At 47.7% G+C, this 18,940-nt stretch overlaps 1 protein-coding gene and 1 long non-coding RNA gene across 4 annotated transcripts in view; one reads left to right on the top strand and one right to left on the bottom strand.

The window, feature by feature from the left end:
* Positions 1–18,940, top strand: part of cep192 (centrosomal protein 192) — a 203,953-nt gene that overhangs the window by 173,424 nt on the left and 11,589 nt on the right. For all 3 annotated transcript variants that reach the window (XM_072468422.1, XM_072468423.1, XM_072468421.1), the window contains 4 exons: positions 1,157–1,252; positions 4,075–4,194; positions 6,210–6,322; positions 16,697–16,823. In XM_072468422.1, the coding sequence (XP_072324523.1) occupies positions 1,157–1,252; positions 4,075–4,194; positions 6,210–6,322; positions 16,697–16,823 (456 nt within the window). The remainder of the gene's footprint in view (positions 1–1,156; positions 1,253–4,074; positions 4,195–6,209; positions 6,323–16,696; positions 16,824–18,940) is intronic.
* Positions 14,198–18,940, bottom strand: part of LOC140385844 (uncharacterized) — a 67,056-nt gene continuing 62,313 nt past the window's right edge. Inside the window, exons 2-3 of the long non-coding RNA XR_011933485.1 lie at positions 16,963–17,011; positions 14,198–14,645 (exon numbers count right to left, since the gene is read on the bottom strand). This is a non-coding gene — a long non-coding RNA (uncharacterized lncRNA). The remainder of the gene's footprint in view (positions 14,646–16,962; positions 17,012–18,940) is intronic.

Raw genomic sequence — 18,940 nt, 5'->3', positions numbered from 1 at the left:
ACCCATGACTGCTCAGAATGTCATTGCCACTGCAAAATGTGGGCATAGCTCTCTGGAAAATTGAACTGAGATAGATTATAAGGTAAATGACGTGTGGAACATGAAATACCAGCGAGTACTGCTCCTTGTTTATGGTCCTACCACTTCTCAACTGACATCAGTTCTCTGGACAGATAAAAAACCTGGAACATTGTCTGTGTGACCTACTGTTGCATATACGATGTATTGACCCACCAAGCTAATCCGGGGAGGGGGGGTGATGGATTGCCCACGAGTAAGACTGAATTTAGTGGCTACAACGGTGGCCCCATCCGTTGGCCAGATAACCAGTGGCAACTTTGCTATGGCCACTTCCAGGAGCAGCAATGGGATTAAATTCTAATCAGGCACTCACTTCCTACTATCGGGACTCCTGTGCCTTTGAAGATTAAGGTCCTGCCTCTAGGACTTGTTGGTCAGTCAGAAGCCAGCATCTCTTCAGTGCCACCAGCAAAAGAGGCCTAGGACAAGAAGCAGAGCCAGAGGCCCGGATGAGAGATAAGTGAGGTAGAATTACTGAGGTGCGGCCAGTCAGTTAGGCCCTGGTGGGTGGGGGGGCGGGGGGGGGGGGGGGGAGATTCTGTCAGAAGGGGTCTTCCCAGCGGGATACCTTGCCGGAACACTTTACCAGCCTGCAGGTAGGCCTGCCGTGACGTGCAAAGGCCAGTTCAGCACCTCAGTTGGCTTCTAGTAGGAAGGTAGCCCTTGCCCTTCTCTGCCCTGACTCAATGAGGGGTAAGTTGGAAAGGTGACTGGCTCTCCATCCTGTGTCTTCCAGCCAGTTTCCAGAACAATATTAAATTCAGGCAATAGTGTACAAAACCTGGGAATGGAAGGAACTTTACCCTCGCACAGCAATACTGCTACACTTTATTTCTGTTCTATTTATATCAATATTCTACCTTTTTAAATATAGTTAAGCTCAAGGGGATCAAGAAGAATGCACTCATTTTAATGGTAGGATGTGTGGCTGTTATTCCCCATACTGTCATGGTGCATGTGTGATGGTGTAATTGTATTTTGTTGTCTTGATGTACTGCACTGTTATATAGTTAAAAATGATGCCCAGTTGATAAATAAACGAGTTAAACATAAATGTTTTTATTATTCCCAACAGGGGGTGGATGAGAGTGGAGACATTTACAGAGCAACCTATACAGTCTTTAGATGCTCTAGAGTGTCTGGAACACTGCAGGCACACAGTAAAGAGAAGGTAATAATCAATTTTCCTGGAGCTTTTTCATGAATATATATATATTTTTAAAAGATCATTTATTCCAAACACGTGTAACAACAGCAAAATATAAAATACACACTTCATACAATCAACAATCCACAGTTTGTACATTTCCCCCCCAATGAACAATTCCTCAAATAGCATCATGAACAACCCCCACCATAACTCAAAGCCCTCTGCTGACCCCCTCACCTCGTTCTTAATCTTCTCCAACCGGAGAAAGCCATACAAATCCCCAGCCAAGTCGCCATCCCCAGCAGCGTATCCGACCTCCAATTTAATAGGATCCTTTGCTGGGCAATTAGAGTCGAAGGCCACAACATCGGCCCCCTTCCCCTCCAAAACACCTCAAAGATCGCCACCATCAGGCAGGCTTGACCTCCACACCCACTATCTTAGATAGTGTCCCAAACATCACCTCCCAGTATCTTTCCAGCTTCTCGCAACCCCAGAACATATGCGCATGGTTCGCCGGCCCCCACCACACTTCTCGCACCCACCGGCCACCCACTGGAAGAACCCACTCATGTAGCCTCTGCACCACTTTGAACTGAATCAAGCTAATCCTCGCGCAGGAGGAGGTTGAGTTCACCCTCCATCATCTTGCACCCCAGTCCCAACCTATTTTCCCACCCACCCACCCCCGCCCCAACTCCTCCTCCCATTTGTTGTTGATCTTCACCACTTGCCCTTGTATATCTCCAATCCTGCCCTCCCCTAGCTTATCCACGAGTAGCAGTTGCTCCATCAGTGTGTACTCCAGCAGCCGGGGAAATGCCCTCCACTCTGCGCAAAGTCCCACACCTGCATGTATCGTAGCTCGTTATCCCTCGGTAATTTAAACCTCTCTGGCAGCTCATCCAGACCTGCAAACTTCCCTTCCAAGTACAAACTTCCCTTCCGAGTACAAGTTCCTGACCCTCCCCAGGCCGTCCTCCCTCCATTTCCATTAATCCCATCTATCTCCCCCGGCTTAAACCTGTGGCTCCCACACAGTGGCGTCAACACCGACATCCCTCCAACTTAAAATATCTCCTCCAATGATTCCACACCATGACCGTCGACTGAACCACGGGGCTCCCAGTGTATTTCCCTGGAGCTAAAGGCAGCTGAGCTGTCATCTTGGCCCTCGGACTAGATCCTCTACAGGTCTCCTCTTCCATCCTGACCCACTCCGCCCACCCCCACCAACATCACTTCACCTCCTCCACATTCGCCACCCAATAGTAGTGCAGCAGGTTCGGGAGTGCCAACCCTCCTTTCTGCCTCTGCAATAGAGCCCTCTTTACCCTCGGCACCTTGTGAACTCCGAAATCACTGACTCCAACCTCGAGAAGAAGGCCTTGGGGAGAAAGATTGGGAGAGTCTGGAAAACAAATCAGAACCTTGGCAGCATATTCATCTTTAACACCTGCACCCTCCCTGTCAGTGTCAGGTACAATGTATCCCACAAACCCCGTCCTTTGGTTCAGCAAAGTGGCCTTTGCCCCGCAACTTCCAATCAAACCCCGAGTGAAATACTTGCCCCACCCATCCCTTCCTCAGCCTAACCTGATCCTTCAGCCAGGGATACGTCTCCTGCAGAAAAATCACCTCGCTTACAAATTCCTGGGTGCTCAAAAACCCAGAAACTCTTAACCGACCCATTTAGTCCCCAGACGTTCCACGTCACAACTCTTAGTGTAGGCTTGTGCCTCCCCCACCAGTCCTGCCCCACTTAATACCACCCTAAACTGGGCCCATCCAAGTTGGCCCCCCTCCCCTCCCATGCCACACTCAACCTCCAACCCTGCCACATCGCAAACCCACCTGGCCACCTCTCACGATCTCCTCCCTCACCTCATCTCTGTTCACGTAGCATTGCTTGCTAGCGTGGGAACTCCTGCTCGAAGTCCGCACCTGCACATCCTCCCCCATCAGTCCCTTATTAGCCTGTGCCCCCCTGAACACCCACCTAACCAACAACCCCACCCAAAGAGCCCCACCATGCACACACCTTGCACGTAAAGAAAAGCACTCCAAATCACACATCACCTCCTCCCTAAACAAAATACAACAAATGGGGTCGGGGGGACAAGCCAGGACTCCAGTCATCCGCCATGCTTTCTCCCATTGCAACTTCAGCCCAAGCCCCCTCTGTTCGTCTATTTCTTCCTTTGCGAGCACTTCTAGTCCGCCTCGCCATGCACCGATGTAGGAATCCACTCCACAATTACCTCCACCATGAATTTACCAAATCAGGTCTGATTTAAAAAAAAAAAAAAAAAAAAAAAATCTGCGACAAAGGTCCGACCCGAGCGGGAGCCACCAAATGTGCGACCTACTCCTTCATAGCCGCCACCGGATGTTGCCTCAATATTATCTAATAGCTCATAAAAGATAAAAGCTATGGCCATTATGTTCTCTAAAATGTTTAGATCAGCCTATCCATTTGTATAGAGGATGAGCTGCTTTCATTGAATGTAATCCTATTGGATTTATTTCTATGCACGTTCTCCCCTTGTCTGCGTCAGTTTCCTCCGGGTGCTCCGGTTTCCTCCCACAAGTCCCGAAAGACACACTGTTGAGTAAATTGGACATTCTGAATTCTCCCTCTGGGTACCCAAACAGGTGCCGGATATGTGGCGACTAGGGGATTTTCACAGTAACTTCATTGCAGTGTTAATGTAAGCCTGCTTGTGACACTAATAAAAGATTATTATTAAACTAAGGTGATGCAGAATGAATTTTGCAGTATCTGAAACAAACTTGCAGAAAAATTCATGACATACTGAAATTAATCAACTTATTTTTTGAAGTTGCCGATTACCTTTATGCCTCGAGATAAGGGTGACTATTCTCAGTTCTGGGATTTGGAATGCCGCCTGGCTGCCGAGCCACATATGAAGCACAAGATTCGGTTTCAACTTCATGGGGTGGTAAGTACTATTGTAGTTATAGCTTCATCTTACAAGGCCTTCATTTACCTTTTTTAAAAACTGAAGCATCTAAGTGGGGGGGGGGGAAGAATGCTAGGATCCCAAAGAAGGTCTTACAAAAAACAAAATCCAGGGGGGTGCTTGCCCTCCCAAACCTACAACTTTACCACTGGGTGGCGACGGCCGAGCGAATAAGGGGATGGATCAAGGAGCCAGAAGCCGCACGGGTGCGCTCGGAAGAGGCCTCCTGCATGGGGACCTCCCTCCTGGCCCTCGCCACGGTGGCGCTCCCATCCCCACCCAAAAAACACTCCAGCAGCCCGGTGGTAATAGCCACCCTCCAGTCCTGGAACCAACTACGGCAACAATTTGGCCTGACCAGAATGTCGGGTAAAGCTCCTATTTGCAACAACCATAGGTTCACGCCAGTGCTGATGACGCCACCTTCAAAAGGTGGGGACAGGACAGAAGGACACTGACAGTCAGGGACCTATACACAGACGGCAGGATCGCAACACTGGGTGAACTGATAGAGAAATTCCAGCTAGCCAGGGGGAACGAGCTAAGGTACCTGCAACTAAAAAAAACTTCCTACGAAAGGAGACAGGGACATACCCACAACCACCACGACAGACACTACTGGAAGAGTGACTGGACGCAAGCATACTAGATAAAGGAAACTGTAGTGACGTGTATGACCGACTGGTAGAAGGGGCCGACACCGTACTGGACGCAACAAGAATGAAGTGGGAGGAGGACCTGGGGATTGAAATAGGGTGGGGACTTTGGAGCGAAGCACTGCATAGGGTCAACTTCACCTCCACATGCGCAAGGCTCAGCCTGACGCAACTAAAAGTGGTACATAGAGCCCACTTAACAAGAACCCGTATGAGTAGGTTCTTCCCGGAGGTGGAGGACAGATGTGAGCGGTGCCAAGGAGGCCCAGCCAACCACGCCCACATGTTCTGGTTCTGCCCCAGACTTGTGGAGTATTGGACAGCCTTCTTCAAGGCAATGTCCAAGGTGATGGGGGTGAGGGTGGAGCCATGCCCGAAAGTGGCGGTCTTCGGGGTTTCAGACCAGCCAGATCTATTCCTGGGGAGGAGGGTGGACTCCCTTGTCTTTGCCTCCCTGATCGCCCGCCGTACAATCCTGTTCGGCAGGCGGTCAGCAGCACCCAAAGTTGCAGACTGGCTGTCCGACCTCTCGGAATCTCTCCAAATGGAGAAAATCAAATTCACCATCCGAGGGTCAGACGACGGCTTCCACAGAACGTGGGAGCCATTCACCCAACTGTTCAGAGACCTGTTTGTGGCCAACAAACAAGCAGAAGAATAGCCAGGTAGCCAAGAAACAGGGAAGAGTAGCCAAAGCATGAGAGGGAGAGATAGACCGGGAGAGGGGGGGGGGGGGGACAGTTAAATCTAAGGAAGGACAGGCGAGCCACAGGGGGGGTTGGCAGGAGAGGGGGGGGGGGTAGAGGGAAGAGACGGGGAACAATAGTGGAGAGCCAGGGAGGGGGAGGGGGGAAGGCAGGGAAACGTTAACAAACTTAACGTCCAAAGGAACAGAGAAAACGGGGAAGACTGGAGGGCCGCAGAAGCGGAACGAGACGACAACGGCAGCGAACTCCGTCTGGGAGAAGCAAGGGACAACAACACCACGAACAGATGCCTACTTATGTGTGTAAATAATTTTGCCAAGTGTACAGAGCTGCTGCTGTTGAGCGGGGGCATAATGCCATCCAATGGCTTCTCAGGGAAAATTAAAACGTCAGCAGCAGCAGCGACCCATAGGGGAGTGGGGGTGAGTGCTCCGTTGGGAGGGTGTGGGAAGACTGAGGCGCGTGGGGTCACGTCTAGTCAATTTCTATTGTATATTCTCTTTTTGCACTATGTTAATGTTCACTCTATTTTGCTGTGTTAGGATTATTACTATTTATTATGAAAAACTTTGCAAAACTTTAATAAAAAAATATTTTAAAAAAGTAACAAACACAATCCATCTCTCTTCAGGGGACAAAGGCTAAAGGGAGCTCAAAGGAAACTGATTCTGCGACCGAACTAGTGAAAACTGAAGTAGCAATGAAAACGAGGAAATCACTCTCAGAAAGATTAACCAGAACTGGGTCAGTAGAAAAATTATTAACATAACAAAAATGTAATGTAACAAGAATGCTAATGTAAGCCTGCTATTCAAAAAGGAAGGTCGAGTGAAAACTGGGAACTATAGACCTGCGAGCCTAACGTCTGTAGTGGGGAAATTGCGAGAGTCCATTATCAAGGATTTTATAGCACAGCATTTGGAAAGCAGTGGTAAAGTCAGACAAAGTCATAGAATTCTCTGAACATATAACTAGTAGAGTTGACCAGGGAGAACCGGTAAATGTGATTTATTTAGACTTTCAGAAGGCTTTCGACAAGGCTTCACATAGCGGATTAATATGTAAAGTTAAGGCGCATGGGATTACGGGTAGTGTCTTGAGATGGATAGAAAGTTGGTTAGCAGACAGGAAGCAAAGAATTGGAATAAATGAGTCTTTTTCCAATTGGCAGGCAGTGACTAGTGGGGTACCACAGGGATCTGTGCTAGGACCCCAACTGTTCACATTATATATTAATGATTTGGACGAGGGAACTAAATGTATTATCTCTAAATTTGCAGATGATACAAAGTTGGGTGGGAGGGTGAGTAGTGAGGAGGGTGCAGAGATGCTTCAGCGTGATTTAGACAGGCTGAGTGAGTGAGCATATGCATGGCAGATGCAGTATAATGTGGACAGATGTGTGGTTATCCACTCCGTGCAAAAATAGGCTAATTATTATTTGAATGGGCGTAAATTGAGAGATGGATACTCGGCTTCACCTTGGTGTCCTCATGCATCAGTCACTGAAAGTAAACATGCAGGTACAGCAGGCAGTAAAGAAGGCAAGTGATATGAAGTAGCGAGAGGATTTGAGTATAGGAATAGGGATGTTTTACTACAATTGCACACCTGGAGTAGTGTGCAATTTTGGTGTCCTTATCTGGGGAAGGATGTTTTTTCTATGAAGGGAGTGCAGCGAAGTATTACCAGGCTGATTCCTGGGATGGCGGGACTGTCACATGAGGAGAGACCATGTTGGTTAGGATTATATTGATTAGAGTTTAGAAGAGTGAGAGGGGATGTCATAGAAACTTAGAAAACTTTAACAGGTTTAGACCGGGTAGATTAAGAAAGATTGTTCCTGATGGTGGAGGAGTCCAGAACTAGGGGTCATAGTTTAAGGACATGGGGTAAACCTTTTAGGACTGAGGTGAGGAGAAATTTCTTCACCCAGAGAGTGGTGAATCTGTGGAATTCACTACCACAAAGTAGTTGAGGCCAACATGTGTGATTTCAAGGAGGAATTAGATATAGCTCTTGGGTCTAAAAGGATCAAGGGATATGGGGCACTGCAGGGTCACTATATTGAACTTGATGATCAGCCATGATCATATTGAATGGCGGAACAGGCTTGAACAGCCAAATCCAGCTACTCCTTCTATTTTCCAAGTATGTTTCTATGTATGTAGGAACAGGAGTAGACCATATGACTGTTTAAGCCTACTCCACCATTTCAGTACAGTCGTGGCTGATCATCAATCTCCAATCCCCTTTTCATGTCTGCGCCCCATATCCCTTGCTTTTCTGAGAACCAAAACACTTGTCTATCTCAGCTTGAAATGTATTCAATGATGGGTTACCCACCTTCTACAGTGCAGAATTCCAAAACATTCAAGATCCTTTGGCTGAAAAAATATATTGCCCCCTTATCCTGAAATTTGCCTCGGTGTTTTTGATTCTTCAGCTAGGAGAATGCTTACCCTGTCAAACATCTTGAATCAGTGAAAGACTGGCTCTCGCACATTCCGATTTTTTGTTGTTGTGTTGCCAACTTCCTATTCTTTCCTCCAATCTTGCAAGTGTTGATTCCTTCTTGAGTTACAGTTCCTTGGGCCACAAGTGTATTGACAGCATGTGTGAGTCGCTTGTTCAACAAGAGCTACAGCCAATTCTAATCTTTGTTACGACACCCTGGGAGAGTGTGCGGTCAATTCCCTCCGGCTTCATAGCTCTAGCTGATACATTCATTTTGTAATTCACATGCCAACTTGACACGTTTGTCTTTATTAAGCCCCAGTAAGTAGACCAGAGCTGAGTCTTCCACCTGGAGAAAATGCTTAGCAGCTTCCTTAGCCATCCTGTTATATTACAGCAAACCTGGTGTCTCTACGCTGTAACTCAAATTTGCCATCTAATGCTCCAGATCCCAGACAAGCCCCCAATTTATGTTATGATACCCTGAGCGAGTGCGCTGTCAACTCCAGCTCCACAGGCCCCAGAGTCCCAACGTAAGTGAATTAACCAATAATTTGTGTTATGTTTGTGGGATTTCTGGCCCTCGATTGCTGCAGTGATTTACAAGTGCCAGATTTTGGACTTCCGGGTGCGGCGATGACCAGCTGAGTCGCACGTTTCGGCAGCTCCCTGTGAAACGGACTTTTGGGCTCTTGATAGGAGCCCCAACGGCAATTTTAACGGCTGAAAACACCGTGCGGTAAACCAGAAGGGTGTTCCCCCTGGACACGGATGGAAAAAGGAGAGGAAAGTGGCCGGATTGCAGCGGATCCTTTGGAGCAGCGGCAAGGAAGGCAAGCAGAAACCAAGATGGCGTCGGAAGGTGGCAGTTTCATATGGGGCCCTGAACAACAAGAGTTTTTGAAACGCTGCGTGGAGGAGATAAAAAAGGAAATGAAGAAAGAGTTGTTGGCCCTGATATTACAGGCGATTGAAGGGCTGAAAGAGGAACAAAAGACCCAGGAGCAGGAGCTTCGGGTCGTGAAGGCGAAAGCAGCAGAGAATGAAAACAATATACAGGGCCTGGTGGTGAAGTCGGAGGTACAGGAGGCACACCAGAAACGATCTGTGGAGAGGTTGGAGGCACTGGAAAATAACGCAAGGAGGAACAACTTGAGGATTCTTGGCCTTCCTGAAGGTGTGGAGGGGGCGGACGTCGGGGCATATGTGAGCACGATGCTGCACTCGTTAATGGGAGTGGAGGCCCCGACGGGTCCGTTGGAGGTGGAGGGAGCATACCGAGTTATGGTGCGAGGATCGAGAGCAGGAGAAGCTCCCAGAGCCATAGTGGTGAGATTTCTCCGTTTTAAGGATAGAGAAATGGTCCTTAGATGGGCGAAGAAAACTCGGTGTAGTAAATGGGAGAACACGGTGATCCGCGTCTATCAAGATTGGAGTGCGGAGGTGACGAGAAGGAGGGCGAGCTTTAATCGGGCCAAAGCGGTACTTCACAAAAAAAAGATGAAGTTTGGAATGCTGCAACCGGCAAGACTGTGGGTCACATATCAAGGGAGGCACCACTACTTTGAGACGGCGGATGAAGCGTGGACTTTTATTGTAGAAGAAAAATTGGAATGATTGGACTACGAAAATGAACGTTTGGACAAAGTGGTGGGACGAGTGGGGGGGGGGCGAAGAGGGATTGTATGATTAATCCTGCGGTATGGTAACTTTTCTTTCTCCCACAGGTGGTGATGGGGGGAGGTGGGGAGGGAGAGGAGATGGGGCGTTGGCCATGGGAGGCGGGGCCGAGGGAGAGGCGCGGGCTTGGTTCCCGCGCTATGATAATTATGGCGGGAATAGAGAAGCAGGAAGGAGGGGGCGCCGCAGGGGGCGAGCCGTGATCACGGGGGGAAGCCGAGGTCAGCCAGAGTTTGCTGACTTCTGGGAGCAACATGGGGGGAGTAATTACGCTAGCGGGGGGGGAGGGGGAATTACTGGGTTGCTGCTGCTGGGGAAAGGGGGGAGTGGGTACGGGAAAGGATGGGCGGGGGGGCACCGCCTGGGAGAAATACAGCTGCGTGGGAACTGGGTGAGAAGCTGGAAAAAGATGATGGCTAACCGGCAAGGGGGGGGGGTGGGAAGCCCCCCAACTCGGCTGATCACGTGGAACGTGAGGGGGCTTAACGGGCCGATAAAGAGGGCACGAGTACTCGCACACCTTAAGAAACTTAAAGCAGATGTGGTCATGTTACAGGAAACGCACCTGAAACTGATAGATCAGGTTAGGTTGCGCAAAGGATGGGTAGGGCAGGTGTTCCATTCGGGGCTGGATGCGAAAAACAGGGGGGTGGCTATATTAGTGGGGAAGCGGGTAATGTTCGAGGCAAAGACTATAGTGGCGGATAACGGGGGCAGATACGTGATGGTGAGTGGCAAATTACAGGGAGAGATGGTGGTGTTGGTAAACGTGTATGCCCCGAATTGGGACGATGCCAATTTTATGAGGCGAATGCTAGGACGCATCCCAGACCTAGAGACCGGAAAGCTGATAATGGGGGGAGACTTTAACACGGTGTTGGAACCAAGGCTGGATAGGTCGAAGTCCAGGACTGGTAGGAGGCCGGCAGCAGCCAAGGTGCTTAAGGATTTTATGGAGCAGATGGGAGGGGTGGACCCGTGGAGATTCAGTAGACCTAGGAGTAAGGAGTTCTCGTTTTTCTCCTATGTCCATAAAGTCTATTCACGCATAGACTTTTTTGTGTTGGGTAGGGCATTGATCCCGAGGGTGAGGGGAACGGAATATACGGCTATAGCCATTTCGGATCATGCCCCACACTGGGTAGACTTGGAGATAGGGGAGGAAACAAGAGGGCGTCCACCCTGGAGAATGGACATGGGACTAATGGCGGATGAGGGGGTGTGCTTAAGGGTGAGGGGATGCATTGAAAAGTACTTGGAACTCAATGACAATGGGGAGGTTCAGGTGGGAGTGGTCTGGGAGGCGTTGAAGGCGGTGGTTAGGGGGGAGCTGATATCAATAAGGACACATAAAGGGAAGCAGGAGAGTAAGGAACGGGAGCAGTTGTTGCAAGAACTTTTGAGGGTGGACAGACAGTATGCGGAAGCACCGGAGGAGGGACTGTATAGGGAAAGGCAAAGGCTGCATGTGGAATTTGACTTGCTGACCACAGGCACTGCAGAGGCACAATGGAGGAAGGCGCAGGGTGTACAGTATGAATATGGAGAGAAGGCGAGCAGATTGCTGGCACACCAATTGAGGAAAAGGGGAGCAGCGAGGGAAATAGGGGGGGTGAGAGACGAAGATGGAGAGACGGAGCGGGGAGCGGAGAGAGTGAATGAAGTGTTTAAGACATTTTATAAAAAAATTGTATGAAGCTCAACCCCCGGATGGGAGGGAGAGAATGATGGAGTTTTTGGATCGGCTGGAAATTCCCAAGGTGGAAGAGCAGGAAAGGATGGGATTGGGAGCACAGATCACGGTAGAAGAAGTGGTGAAAGGAATTAGGAACATGCAGACGGGAAAGGCCCCGGGACCGGACGGATTCCCAGTTGAATTTTACAGAAAATATTTGGACTTGCTCGCCCCGCTACTGACGAGGACCTTTAACGAGGCAAAGGAAAGGGGACAACTGCCCCCGACTATGTCAGAAGCAACGATATCGCTTCTTTTAAAGAAGGAAAAGGATCCGCTACAATGCGGGTCCAACAGACCAATCTCCCTCCTCAATGTAGATGCCAAGGTCTTGGCCAAGGTAATGGCAATGAGAATAGAGGAATGTGTCCCGGGGGTGGTTCATGAGGACCAAACTGGGTTTGTGAAGGGGAGACAGCTGAACACGAACATACGGAGGTTGTTAGGGGTAATGATGATGGCCCCACCAGAGGGTGAAACGGAGATAGTAGTGGCGATGGATGCCGAGAAAGCATTTGATAGAGTGGAGTGGGATTATCTGTGGGAGGTGTTGAGGAGATTTGGGTTCGGAGAGGGGTATGTTAGATGGGTGCAGCTGTTGTATAGGGCCCCAGTGGCGAGTGTGGTCACGAATGGACGGGGATCGGCATATTTTCGGCTCCATAGAGGGACAAGGCAGGGATGTCCTCTGTCCCCATTACTGTTTGCACTGGCGATTGAGCCCCTGGCGATAGCGCTGAGAGGTTCCAAGGGATGGAGGGGAATACTTAGGGGAGGAGAAGAACACCGGGTATCTTTATATGCGGATGATCTGCTACTATATGTGGCGGATCCAGCGGAGGGGATGCCAGAAATAATGCGGATACTTGGGGAGTTTGGGGATTTTTCAGGGTATAAATTGAACATGGGGAAGAGTGAGCTGTTTGTGGTGCATCCAGGGAGCAGAGTAGAGAAATAGAAGACCTACCGTTGAGGAAGGTAACAAGAGACTTTCGTTACCTGGGGATCCAGATAGCTAAGAATTGGGGCACATTGCACAGGCTAAATTTGACGCGGTTGGTGGAACAGATGGAGGAAGATTTCAAGAGATGGGATATGGTAGCATTGTCAATGGCAGGGAGGGTGCAGGCGGTTAAGATGGTGGTCCTCCCGAGATTCCTCTTTGTGTTTCAGTGTCTCCCGGTGGTGATCACGAAGGCTTTTTTCAAAAGGATAGAAAAGAGTATCATGGGTTTTGTTTGGGCCGGGAAGACTCCGAGAGTGAGGAAGGGATTCTTACAGCGTAGTAGGGATAGGGGGGGGCTGGCACTACCGAGCCTAAGTGAGTATTATTGGGCCGCTAATATTTCAATGGTGAGTAAGTGGATGGGAGAGGAGGAAGGAGCGGCGTGGAAGAGATTAGAGAGGGCGTCCTGTAGGGGGACCAGCCTGCAGGCTATGGTGACAGCCCCATTGCCGTTCTCACCAAGGAACTATACCACGAGTCCGGTGGTGGTAGCTACACTGAAGATTTGGGGACAGTGGAGACGACATAGGGGAAAGACCGGAGCACTGGGGGGGTCCCCGATAAGAAACAACCATAGGTTTGCCCCGGGGGGAATGGATGGGGGATATGGAATGTGGCAAAGAGCAGGTATAACGCAATTGAAAGATCTATTTGTGGATGGGAAGTTTGCGAGTCTGGGAGCGCTGACCGAGAAATATGGGTTGCCCCAAGGGAATGCATTCAGGTACATGCAATTGAGGGCTTTTGCGAGGCAACAGGTGAGGGAATTCCCGCAGCTCCCGACACAAGAGGTGCAGGACAGAGTCATCTCAAAGAAATGGGTGGGGGACGGTAAGGTGTCGGATATATATAGGGAAATGAGAGACGAAGGGGAGACTATGATGGACGAACTAAAAGGGAAATGGGAAGAAGAGCTAGGGGAGGAGATTGAGGAGGGGATGTGGGCAGATGCCCTAAACAGGGTAAACTCGTCGTCCTCGTGCGCCAGGCTAAGCCTGATTCAGTTTAAGGTATTACATAGGGCACATATGACTGGAACACGGCTCAGTAAATTTTTTGGGGTGGAGGATAGGTGTGCGAGGTGCTCGAGAAGCCCAGCGAATCATACCCATATGTTTTGGTCATGCCCGGCACTACAGGGGTTTTGGATGGGGGTGACAAAGGTGCTTTCGAAAGTAGTAGGAGTCCGGGTCGAACCAAGCTGGGGGTTGGCTATATTTGGGGTTGCACAAGAGCCGGGAGTGCAGGAGGCGAAAGAGGCCGATGTTTTGGCCTTTGCGTCCCTAGTAGCCCGGCGCAGAATATTGCTAATGTGGAAAGAAGCCAAGCCCCCGGGGGTGGAGACCTGGATAAATGATATGGCGGGGTTCATAAAGTTAGAGCGGATTAAGTTCGTCCTAAGGGGGTCGGCTCAAGGGTTTACTAGGCGGTGGCAACCGTTCGTCGAATATCTTGCGGAAAGATAGATAGGGGAGAACAAAGAAGGCAGCAGCAGCGGCCCAGGACTTGGGGGCGGGGGGGGGGGGGTGGCCTGAGACAAGGCAGTTGCCAATTAGGGCTAGTTTTTATTTTTTGTTATTTAATATTTATTTATTTGTTGTTTTTGTTTAAATTTAAAAAGGTCATTATTATCTGTATTGTTACAATGTTGTGTAAAGGATGCACAATGTACTGTGTTGGTTGACCAAAAATTTTCAATAAAATATTATTTAAAAAAAAAAAACAAGTGCCAGATTTTGTAAGTTGAACATAAAAGAACTGTTTATATATAACAAGAGCACTGTTAAACATGTAATGGCGATAAAAGAAGCAACAGTCTGCTCATCTAATTGTTCCCCAACAACTGTCCCACCCTCTTCCCACATGCACATAAGACATACGCATAGTGGGGTTGGGAAGGATCAAAATAATGGGGATTAAAAGGGCATGAGAGATGAGTATCTTCGCTGCTGAGATTGTGGTCTTTTGAGGTCGACGATCTTCTCGGGAAACGAAGTGTTGAACTCCACTGCATCAGACCTTCTAGTTTGTGCCTTCAATTCGAACCCGCAGGGTGTAGAATTTCCTCTGGGTTGTCACTTTCACTTGACTGACCTCCACCTGATTTGACTCTCAGTCTCACTGAGACTATCTTCGAATTCTCTGCCTGAGAATTTAAAAGAGGGTTTCCATCCACTCTGCCTCTCTGGCTGCATGGAACAGAACAAGAAAAAAGTTTTTTCTTCCTTATCTTTAGAGGTCTCAGGAGAGCAGTATCAGCACTGTGCCTTCCTCAGCTTTTCAAATAGAGGTTAGGCTTTCACAGACCTAGCTAGAGTCTCCACGTGTGCTCTCCTGTGCTTAAACAGAACTGACCCAAAATGGCATTTGCATTCTTTGCCAGAATGTTCTGGAACTCCTTCAACCAATCCAAATTGAAAACCAGTCACATAAGATTCCAGAGGAGCTGATTGGCTGCTAGCCAAATCCACAAAATGTGGCATCGTTGGACTATGCCACATAGCACACTGCACAGAGGGGAGTCCTCGGGTCAGTTCAAATAGCACCTTGTACTAGGAGGTGTTTCAGTTTAAAATCAAAGTCTGCAGAATTGTGGAATCCAGCATAATAGAACATAAAGGGGTCCCACAAAAAGGACACTTTGATGCTTCACCTGATGTCTGTGGCTATGTATTTACATTGTGTATTTATCGTATGTCCTATGTTTTTCCATGTATGTAACGATCTGTCTGGACTCTACACAGAACAATACTATTCACTGTTCCTCGGTACATGTGACAAATCAAATCCAAACCTTACACAGGAAAGCCAGATTTAAACGGGGAAAGCAAGGTTTTAACGTGAGGTTCCTTACACCTTATCCTTATCTGATAAGTCAGTTAACCACATTATTTCTTCTCCTTTTCCACACCGTCCTCCTGCAAACCCTGAAGCATTTGAAGCAAATGAGTGTTCCTCAATGCTAATTTGGTATACTGGGCTTGAACCTGGAGGTTTCCTGGTATGTGTGACTCAGTTACTTAACTTACTGAGCCATTAAACATAATGAGCCATTTGGGAGGCATTCAGGTTTGATTGTGGATAGATTTAACAAACGTCTGGAAAAATTGCAGAACATATTTTCTTTTAAATTTATTTACGGGAATTGGGCGTCACTGGCTTGGCCAGCATTTATTGCCCATCCCTATTAGCCCTTCAGAAGGTGGTGGTGAACTGCCTTCTTGAACCATTGCAATCCCTGCGGTGTAGGTACACCCACAGTGCTGTTACAATGCTATCAAGAAATCATCTGAACAGATCTTGATATCTCTGAAACAGGCCGACTTAATTTTCGTATAGAAGGGATGAATGCCTATCTAAGAAAGAACCAGACGGGTTGAGATCTACGTGCAATGCGTCTGTACCTATTTGCTGGTTTAGTATCCCTGCTTTTTCTCGAATATGGGAAGCAATTACAGTGAAACCTACTCTATTCATCAACAAAATGTGGCTTAGTATTTGAGGTATAACCAAAGATATTCAAGTTTCTGCTTTTGAAGGCCATTGAAATGGTTCTGTTGGGCCATGGAAACCTTGATTTCACCCACTTTCCAAATTGACAGGAGAAGCTATTGATCTCCTCAGGATCAAAAAGTTTTGAACATCTAAGTTTTAAAATGGAAAAAAAGAAGCTAAAGTGATCCCAAATAATTTTGTTGGTGGGTTTATTGGCTGGTCGTCCTAGTCCTCAAAATGTGTAATTTCACATTAGTGTCAAAGGAAACCTACATAAAGTACCTGGACACTACTCTCAAATGTTGTTTCTTCATGCAGACCAAGAAAAGCTTCTACGATTTTGTCTTTCCTCAGTGATTGGCTTGTTTAGTTTAAGGTGTTTTTATTGCTCGAAGGAGCTGTGACAATTCCAGAAAATAAGACTTCACAATTTGAGGAGGAAAAATGCAGCTAATTCCCAATCCACGATTGTGTGCCTGGTTGCTGGCTGTAATGGGCATGGTCTTGGCTTGTCCTGGACCATGTAAGGATCATGTTGAATGAAAATTTGCAAATGGCCTCCTTCTGAACTTGGTTGTTATGCTTCTATGATCCTACCTTTCCCTGATGGGGGCGGGGGGAAGATGGATCATGTATTTGCTATATTTGCCCAGATGCATATCTATCTTGGGATCATTACAATTATTCCAAGTCATCTTTGAGCCAATCAAATTGATAATTAAAATTTTAAGTTTGTCCTTTTCAGACAAGAACAGCCAGTTTACAAAGGTGTATTCGCTCCTGAGGATTTATACTTGTTCCCGGCAACACCTGTTGGGGAATCGAGCACATTAAAGGTTAATTTACGTAATAGTTCATCTCTTGTGCACATGGTGAGTTTTTTCCTGTACAGTGAGGTTGAAAATGTTATCATATGCAGCTTTCTAAATTATCATCAGACTAAAATGTACCAAAATCTACTTTTCTACAAAACAGGATTGTGATGGACAAAAGCAAAATATGTTTACTCACACCAGTAACCGCTTCGAAGGTTGTTGATGATGAATTGCTCGGAGTTATCCTGAGGACATAAAACATCGTATAAACTATTTTTTGTGTTTCTTCATTTTCGATATTGCTAAATACCAGATTTTATGGAGATCAAACACTGAAGCATTACTCCTAAATTTAAAATTCATTTAAACAAATCTGGGATATACTTTTTTTTCTTTAATAAATTTAGAATACTCAATTCATTTTTTCCAATTAAGGGGCAATTTAGCTTGGCCAATCCGCCTAGCCTGCACACCTTTTGGTTGTGGGGGTGAAACCCACACAAACACTGGGAGAATGCGCAAACTCCACACGGACAGTGACCCAGAACCGGGATCGAACCTGGGACCTCAGCGCCATGAGGCAGCAGTGCTAACCCACTGCGCCACCGTGCGCCCTGGAGTTATACTTTTTAAATAAATTTAGAGTACCCAATTCTTTTTTTCCAATTAAGGGGCAATTCAAAGTGTGGCCAATTTACCTACCCTGCACATCCACATCTTTGGGATGGACCCACGCAGCCACGGGGAGAATGTGCAAACTCCACACGGACAGTATAACAGGCCGGTATCAAACCGAGCCCTTGGCGCCATGAGGCAACAATGCTAACCACTGTGCTCAAATCTGGGATATACAACTGAAATAAGTTGCTACCTCCGGATTGCTTCTGTAGTATCAGAATTACAGAGAAAGTGTATCTTTTTGGACCTTACTTCCAATAATCAAGACAATTTGATTCTGCTTGAGAATTATTGCCACAGTGATGCCTGGGGGCAAGTGTCAGAAATATATTACACCCCAAACTTTACATCTCCTACACTTTGTTGCCTAGGTATCTTGTATGCTGTAAGGGACCAGTGCCACAATGTCATACTTGTGTTTAAACTGTTAGAGGTAACTTGTGTTTACCCCAATTGTCTACTAACTCTGCTGGTATTTCCAGGAAAAATCTCTTTGCACTTAAAGCAGCACTTTGAAACTCCCAACTGTTTAACCTTGCTTTTCAATTCAACATAATTCTTCTGCACCTTCCAGGTGCTCTGTCACACATTCCCCTCCACATTTCCCTTTGCCCCCAGTATACCCTCTCTCTTCCAACCTGCCCATTCCTCTGGTCTGGCCTTCATCTTCACTTCCTTAAATCTAAGGGATGCAGCCTGAATGTGTTTTTTTTTAATGTATTTTATTCCAAGCTCATTCAGAAAGTAGAAAAACATAAATAATCCGTGGAACACACTCCCCAACTCAGTTTTACACATTTACCCCCCCCCCCCCCACACACACACACGCCGTGACGAACAACTCCTCGAATATAGCCACGATCAGTCCCCACCATGCTTCAAAGCCCTCCACTGAACCCACTCTCCTGTCACCGGGATCCCCAAGTACCTAAACCTATCCCTGGCCTAAATGGCAACCTCCCTAAATTAGCTCTGTGACCCGACTCATTCACAAGGAACATCTCATTTTTCACCCATATTCGACTTATAACCCGAGAACTTTTAATAAGCTCATAACCCTTCCCATACTCTCCAATGGGTCTGACACACATAATTCCAGATCGAGCATGTACAACGACACCCAGTGCTCCCTACTCCCCCGCCCCTCCGCTGACCACCTAAGGGTTATTGCCAGCGCAAACAGTTGTAGTGACAGCAGGCACCCCTCCCTCGTTCCCAATGCAACCCGTAACTCCATGAGCTAATCTCATTGGTCCGTACACCCACCACCAGGGCCATGTACAACAGATGAACCCATGCCACAAACTTTGGCCCAAACCCAAACCGGCCCAGGATCTTGAGCAGGTACTGCCACTCCTCTCAATCAAATGCCTTCTCTGCGTCCATAGCTGCCACCACCTCCCGTACCCGTCCTCTTGATGTGGTCATGATCATATTCAGTAATCGCCTGGCATTGCTCTAGAGTTGCTTGCCCTTTACGAAGCCCGTTTGGTCCT

Source organism: Scyliorhinus torazame, chromosome 11 (assembly GCF_047496885.1).
Source record: "Scyliorhinus torazame isolate Kashiwa2021f chromosome 11, sScyTor2.1, whole genome shotgun sequence".
Taxonomy (NCBI): domain Eukaryota; kingdom Metazoa; phylum Chordata; class Chondrichthyes; order Carcharhiniformes; family Scyliorhinidae; genus Scyliorhinus; species Scyliorhinus torazame.
Note: the sequence above shows the minus strand (reverse complement) of the source record. Positions and strands in the feature narration are given on the sequence as shown.